Source organism: Drosophila obscura, unplaced genomic scaffold (assembly GCF_018151105.1).
Source record: "Drosophila obscura isolate BZ-5 IFL unplaced genomic scaffold, ASM1815110v1 contig_25, whole genome shotgun sequence".
NCBI lineage: Eukaryota > Metazoa > Arthropoda > Insecta > Diptera > Drosophilidae > Drosophila > Drosophila obscura.
Window position 1 is genome coordinate 639,898 of NW_024542812.1, and position 7,421 is coordinate 647,318.

Below are 7,421 nucleotides of genomic sequence, written 5' to 3' on the forward strand. Positions count from 1 at the left end.
ACAATCGCTCCCCTAATTGCTGCGAAATTTCGAATTTAAATTCAAATTCAGACTATCAGCAACACAACTACGAGTAGTTGGGCAAAGCCAAAAAAGGGGAATTTAGACTCAAATAAACACTTTGGAAGGGCAACCAAATACAGCGCACACTTGTTGATAGGCGGAAGTCTGTTTACATTTTGAGTCCTTTGGCAAGTTTAGAAAGCTAATAGAGCTTAGAAAGCTCCTCCTGCCGCCCGATAAAAGCCTGCTTGGTGCTTATCATTGCTGAAATTTCCAACGGTAGCAAACGAAGCTGCCATGAAATATTAACAGTGGGCTAACAGTTGGCTGTTAGCCATTCTGTTGTCAGTGCAGCGAAGCAGCCGCAAAAGCTTCATGGAGAAAAAAGCCCTGAAACTGTAATATTTACACAAAGATTTCAAGATGTATGCCAACAAATAACGATGTTTGTATTAAGAAATGGAATATTTCATTTATATTTATATGTAAAATGTTTCTTAGCAATATAATTGCAGGTATACTAATGTTACATAGACACACAAAACTGATTGATTGATTTTATTTAACTACTGTACCTGCAAATTGATAGATGAGTTATTCGCGCAGCGAACTAAATGTCTTCGAGGGGCTTAGATAAAGTTAAGCAAAGATGGGAATCACTTGGTTGTGCACACCACTTGATAGATTGTTTCGCATGGTGTTCAAACAAGTCAAAGGAGATAGCAGATAGCAGCCACCTGTACGAGCTGTAGCCTCTTCAGATAATAAATCGCTTGTCTGGCGGTTGTCAGTGACAAGTCACACACACACACACACACACACACCTGCCCTGTTCTGTTCTGATAATAGTGCTGCAATTGCCTGTAATTGATAGAGCAAGCGATCCGATGCGAAAAGAAAACGAAAGGGCTGGAAACCAACACAACCAGAGAGACATCCGACTTGTTGTTTGCCAAATCAGCTACCCAGACAGTTATCTGTTGATTGCCCGACCGCTAATACATGGGCAAACAGTTGGAAAGCTCAAAGTCTTTCGGTAAAAGCATTTTATTGACAATTTGAATGGACAATTTGGTCACTCAGCAAACACAATCGCGGCCGGCTTAGTCGACGGTGTAGGTAAAGGCAAAGCCTGCCTCCGATTGCCTGTAAACGTCGTCGCTGTTGAACAGCACCAGCAGGGGACCAGGATTGTTGGCTGAAAGAGAAACCATGCCGAGACATTGAATATGAGTAACAGATGGCTGGGGGGGCAGCCTTGCTATAAAAAAAAGCTTTGCCTGGCAACTCACTTGATATGACGACATCCTTCTGGATGGAGCCGCAGAAGTAGGTGGCGTGCTTGTGACTGTCCTCGAGCGTGGCCTGTGGCACCATGAGGAAATCGGCATCCAGATCGCTGGTGCTGTCGCTGCTGTAGCACGAGTTGTCCGTCATCAGAGTGCTGGCCGACTCCTGAGCCCCAACGTTGAAGTGGTAGGCGCGGATGCTGTTGTGGCAAGTAGTTGGGAGTAAATTGGGGAACTGCCAACAACAGATTCCATATGTTTGTGGAATTCTTACGTGAGTGCGGAGGTGGTTTCGGTGCGACGGAAGCAGATGGCGTAGTTCATGCGGGAGGGATAGATGCCGGCGCCCTCGTTGTAGTTGAAGGACTTGACGACTCCCTTGGCCTGGGGGAAGTACTGCAGGCAGCCGGGCGGGGCCACAAAGAAGCCATCCGATGTGGAGATTGCCCTAGGCTCGACCTCGACCTCCGCATTGACCTCCAGCTCGCGAACGGCGGCTCCCGGGGGACACTCCAGCTGTTTGACGGTCATGTCCCAGTAGGGCGTTGGCAGGCCATAGGAGCCGGCACGATTGGCCAGCGACACCGATAGATCCACAACGGACTCTCCGCCGGTGGCATTGAACGGCACGTAGATGTGCTGCCAGACCTCGGTGCCGCACAGCTTCAGGCCATTCACCTCGAAGTAGTCGTTGGTGCACTCGGCATAGGTCTGGCCCGTGCTCTGCTGCGTCTCCAGCGTGGGCTGGGCCAGGGTCATGGCGAAATCGATGCGCAACTGGCACACGTACTTGCTGTAGGCCTTGATCTGGTACTCGCACACCCGCGGCGGGATGTCCGGATTCACCAGGTTGATGTTCTTCGAGGAGGTCGTCGCACCGCACACCGGCTTGGCCACCGAGGCGGCCTGTGCGGCAGCCACTGCCACGAGCAGGAGAAAGGTGCTTGCAATGTAGTCGTTCATTGTTCTGGAACTCCTGAGTGATCGCTGCCCGGGGGCTTTTATGGGGCTGCCGCAGCTGCGACTATCTGCGCCAACTATCGCTGACAGTCGACGAGCTAATTAGCAATGTCTCAGTGTCGCCAAACACGATCGATAAGGTTTATCGCCAACCCGGTGGGGCCCCGGGGGCCACCTGTTTAATTGTCAAGTGAGTAGCAATTTACCAAAACATTTAACTCTGATTTAACTCTGCTATAAATAGCCGAAAAATGTACGGAATGGAGGTTTTCTATCAGGCTGCATGTCGCAGCAGCGAATAGCTTGCACCACAACATTGAGGTTTCTCCTTTTCCAATCATTGCCAATCATTGGTTGGATCTTCTCTCTCCTGCTGGTTGGATCGCTGATTTTTGTTTTATTTTTGGAATATTAAGCGAAAATCTCTGCTCTCGATACGGCCGATTGGTCGAAACAGAAACAATCAAAGTCGCTTGCTACCTTTATATTGCATTTGAACCTCATTAGATACCCCACACTGACGTGCTTATCAACAATATTCAATAACAATAGCAGCCATTAAAAAATCTTCACTGTCAGTGCAAAGCAAAAAGAAAAGAAAAACCTCTGAAGCTTTTATTGTGCAATTCTTCGGCATGTAACAGATGGGAATTTTGTAATTTTGCTGCACAGAGAAATTTATCTCTGAGAATGATGTGTGGTGTGTGTGTGTGTGTGTGCGTGTGTGGGTAGCAGCCCCCTTTTCTTTTTGTACCCGTACTCAAAAAGAGTTAAGGGGTATATTAGATTTGTGGTAAAAGTGGATGGAATCGTTTCCGACCCTATAATTTCCCTTCCGCCCCACATAGGCCAAAAATCTGTGGCAGCCATAATTAAAAAAAAAATAAAATAAAAGCTCAGTATCATAGAGAATGACCTTATCTACCAGATTGCCGAATGCGAATCAGATCGGATCATAATTATAGCCAGAACGAAGAAATTAATTTTCAGTTGCTTCCCCCACCTCCTCCAGCGTTGCTAGCGCTACTCATTCTCTTTCTCGCCCGCACACACTCTTCCCTGTGCAATGCTCTACATTGTGTATGTAGAATCTACATTTTAGATGTGTAATCGACGATGTAGATGTAGATAACAAATGTAGTACAAAAAAAATGTAAAATATTTTAAAATTCTACATAAATCATAAGCTCAAAAATGTATATACTGACTGAGTACGGGTATACGAGTAGAGTCGCGTCCACAGAAGCGACTCACACGTTCCTTCTCGTGTTTTTTGACATCATCATTACTCATCATCCGCTGTCTCGGGTGTACGATATCATCACCATCTTGATTCGGTATGATGACACTCGATAATGAGAAACCAATGGTGAGAAACTGTAATGTACGAGTACGAGTACGATATGTATGTATGTATGTACAGACATTGAGGAGAGTGGACAAACATAACCCAGTTTCAGCGGATCGAAGATCACAATAATGAACATTCCGTTTAGGTTCAATGACTGGGCTGGGCAAACAAGTTAATAGAGGCAACTAGCCTGCTTTTTGAATATTCATGGGCCACTAAGAGAATATACATACGCACTGGTGCTGGTGCTGGTGCTGGGAACTCTTCTTACTACTTACCAAATATTGACACGGCTGGCTTCTAACACGAAAATCTCATCACCGCATCGGCGTTGCCAGAGGCGTCGCCTCCGCTTCTTCTTCTGCTTTGGTGGTGGCTGCTGTTGCTGCTGCTGCCCCCGCTATGCTATCTATCGTATAAAAGCAGCCCACGAACCGGGAGACTCTCACAGTTGATGTGAAAGTATAGCCGGGACTAGAACAAAAACCAAGTAGATACAGACAGATACTCGCACTCGCATAATGATTGTATTTTCGCTGCTACTCGTGTGGTGCATGGCCTGCGCGCATGCGGAGACCTTGACCGACTTCAACTTGAACCCACTGAATGCTACGGCCACAGAGCCACCGGGGATGTGGCGCCAGGCGAAGCGACGCAGCACCCTGGAGGATACTTGCATCACCACCAGCGGCGTCACGGGCACCTGTCTCTCCCGCTTCAAGTGCATGCGGCAGTCGGGCACGGTCAATGGCTACTGCGGCACCTACGGCGTCTGCTGTGAAAGTGGGGATTACGCGCCGCCACGATCACGTGTACGAACTCTAACTCTCTCCCTCTCTTCATAGCCAACATGCAGAGCGGATCGAGCACGCGCCAGAAGCGGATCATCATCAAGAAGCCCGCGACACTGACCAGCGATCTGACCACCTACACCATTGAGGCGTACAGCGTCAACGTCCAGCAGCTGCGCATCGACTTTGAGCAGTTCGAGCTGCAGCAGCCCATCCTCACGGACGCGATGCTCGAGTGCCAGGACTACTTCGAGGCGGGCGGCTTCAAGCTGTGCGGCGTCAACACGGGCCAGCACCTCTATCTGCCCTTCAATGTGGCCGCCGGCATCGAGCAGGTGACCCTCACCTTTGCCGTGCCCACAAGCTGGACGGGCACCAACTGGCGTCTGATCGTGACCCAGCTGGAGGGTCCGGCGGCCAGCACCAAGCGCCGCTCGAGTGCGGCCAGTAGCACCTTCACCGGCAGCACCAACACGCTGCAGGATCTGCGCAACATCTTCGCCTCACACCACGCCGACTACGAGCTGCTCGCTCCGGCGGGCTGCCAGCAGTTCTACACAGAGCCGACGGGCACCATTCGCAGCTTCAACTACCAGGCGATGCTCGGCAGCAACTATATGCCCGATCTGAACTATAACATCTGCATCAAGTCGGTGGCCAGTGCCAGCATGATTGAGTGAGTGGGCCCGGGGGGAGCTTGGGTGGGTGGTGGCAGCATTCATACATTTTCCAATATTCGTAGATACGCCTTCAGCAAGTTCTCGATGGCGATGCAGATTGGAGATGCCGAGGGATATGACGAGTTCTGCCATGCCACCGTCCACACGACGGGCCGACAGGAGGACTACCTCATGATACCGCAGGGCATTCTGGCCAAGAACACCGCCTATCAGCCCACCTACTACTGCGGCACCAATGACAACCTGCTGGTCTATGGTAAGTCTAAGTCCGCGGGGGATGGGCAGGTGGAGTGGCACCGCACTGATATTGAGTTACCGTTACCTTTCCACAGCCTCTCCACCCTACCTCATGCACTTCTCGAGCGATGAGCTGACTCTGGACGAGGCCATGGAGACGGGCTTCAGCCTGACGTATCGCCTGAGGACCTCCATCCTGTAGTCGCTGGACTGGCAGTTCGTCTTAAGTGGCCATTTAAATAGGTTTTTGATAGGTTTTTGTATCAGGTTATCCTAGAATTTAATAAACTAGATTCCAATGTCTTTAAGTGCAGCGCGAGCTTAAAGCTCTTTAGTTTTGCTTTCTCGCAATCAATCGGTTAACGAGCTTGTCAGAGCTCAAACGAGGGGATTATGATTGGGGGGGAGGATTGGGGGGTAACACACAACATACATACTTGGGTGGCGGGGTGTGGCGGGGTGTACATGTGTATCACAGATACGCAAAAAGTTCGAGAAACGCATTAAGGAGCGCGGTGTGCGGTCAGCGACACGATTATCCTTTTAGTTGCGTAATTAGTGTGATTAAAGGCGAGCAGAGCAGCGAAGCGGAGCGACGCGACGTGAAGCGCGTTACGCTGGAGGGGTAAGCCTCAATGGGGTACCGTGTCCGTGTCCGTGTGCGTGTGCGGCGTGCCCCATGCATTGCCACACGCAACCAGCACCCCATCATAATGGAGAAGAACGGCAAACAAATTCAAATGTATAAAACGCACCATTGCCAGCATTGAGCTGTTAGCATCGAGCCCCCCCCCCCCCTCCATACTCTCTCTCTCTTTGTCGCCCCGAGCCACCTTTCACTTTGACAAGGTGCTAGATTTTCTATAACGCTAATTGCCTGCCGCGCATTCCGTCTGCGATCCCAGCTCAGCTCTGAGAATTGGTCGCCCCCGCAACTCACTCACACACACACGCACACGCACACACACGCAGTCTGATGTGCATGTGGCACCCACTCCAGTGGCTGGGGGGGGGGCGCAGTGAGGTGAGTGGTGTAAATTGTAAAATAAGCCAATCGGGCACAGGCCCAATCCCAACGGTCAATATTGATGATTGGCTAGGGGGTCTCTTTATGGCTGGATTAGCGTGTTCGCACCTGCCGTGGGCAGCCCTATAAAACGGACGGGGGGCCTACGCAAAGAGGCTCCCATTCGAACCAGCTCCCCCTCCCCCCCGCTGCGCGATAGCAATCATTAATGGTTGCCAAAATGGAATAAAGCCACACAACTAAGTAAATACAAATAGTCGAGCGATACGTACATATATTTACGAGCAAACGACTAGTCGCTTCAATGGCCACCGAATCTTGAGAACTATTATTTGCATTTACATATACGAGTATGAGTAGTAGTGCTACCCTGTAGCCAGGGGTGGTTAATGTGCAGGTAAATCCATTCGGATGGAAAGTGTTCTTTCTAGGCCAAAGGGTAAACTTTCTTCTCAACGGGTATCCCGACTGTCGTTTCTTTTGTCTCGTTTCCATTCTTCCATTTTTCTCTATTTTTGTTCTGCCTGCGCGCAAAACAACAAGCAATAAAGCAAAGTTCCATTGGAATGGCTTGCAAGGGCTGCGGCAGGTACAAAACTGCTAAATGTTGCTCATAAATTAACGGCAAACTAAACTGCAAGCGAGGGAGGAGCAGTAGGAGTGGTAGATGGTGGAGGTGCAAAGGAGAAGAAGTCGTGGCTAAGGCTAAATGCCGTGAGTGGCAAAAGATCGACGACAGGCAGCAGCAGGCGGCAGGCAGCAGGCAACGGGCAACGGCAACTCGTCGCAGCTGCAGTGAAAATAACGAAAATGCATTTTAAAACCCCAAAAGCAAACGAGCAAACGAAAAGGAGAAAGGCGAGAGGCCAGTACACAGGACAGGAGGGCCGGGGCCGGGGCCGGGACGGTAGGGTCCTGCTTGGCAGTGTTCCACAGGACTGGCCACTCGCTGGACTGGCCATGGGGGCCGTGGGGGCCACGGCCACCCTTTCGTTCTCTTCGTCTCCGGCTCTCTGTGTATTTAAGTAATGATTTTGCAAAATATGCGCAAAAGTGCCAACACCAACGCCCGGCAATATGGTG

At 50.2% G+C, this 7,421-nt stretch overlaps 2 protein-coding genes across 2 annotated transcripts; one reads left to right on the forward strand and one right to left on the reverse strand.

The window, feature by feature from the left end:
* Positions 1 to 1,034: 1,034 nt before the first annotated feature.
* On the reverse strand, positions 1,035 to 2,282 carry LOC111078291. The gene is made up of 3 exons (XM_022372896.2): positions 1,567 to 2,282; positions 1,296 to 1,492; positions 1,035 to 1,201 (listed from the first exon to the last, which is right to left on the reverse strand). The coding sequence occupies exons 1-3, from the start codon at positions 2,253 to 2,255 to the stop codon at positions 1,107 to 1,109; spliced, it is 981 nt and encodes a 326-aa protein (XP_022228588.2). The 5' UTR covers positions 2,256 to 2,282; the 3' UTR covers positions 1,035 to 1,106.
* Positions 2,283 to 4,065: 1,783 nt separating this feature from the next.
* On the forward strand, positions 4,066 to 5,614 carry LOC111078297. The gene is made up of 4 exons (XM_022372903.2): positions 4,066 to 4,386; positions 4,449 to 5,070; positions 5,137 to 5,330; positions 5,407 to 5,614. The coding sequence occupies exons 1-4, from the start codon at positions 4,125 to 4,127 to the stop codon at positions 5,511 to 5,513; spliced, it is 1,185 nt and encodes a 394-aa protein (XP_022228595.2). The 5' UTR covers positions 4,066 to 4,124; the 3' UTR covers positions 5,514 to 5,614.
* Positions 5,615 to 7,421: the final 1,807 nt, after the last annotated feature.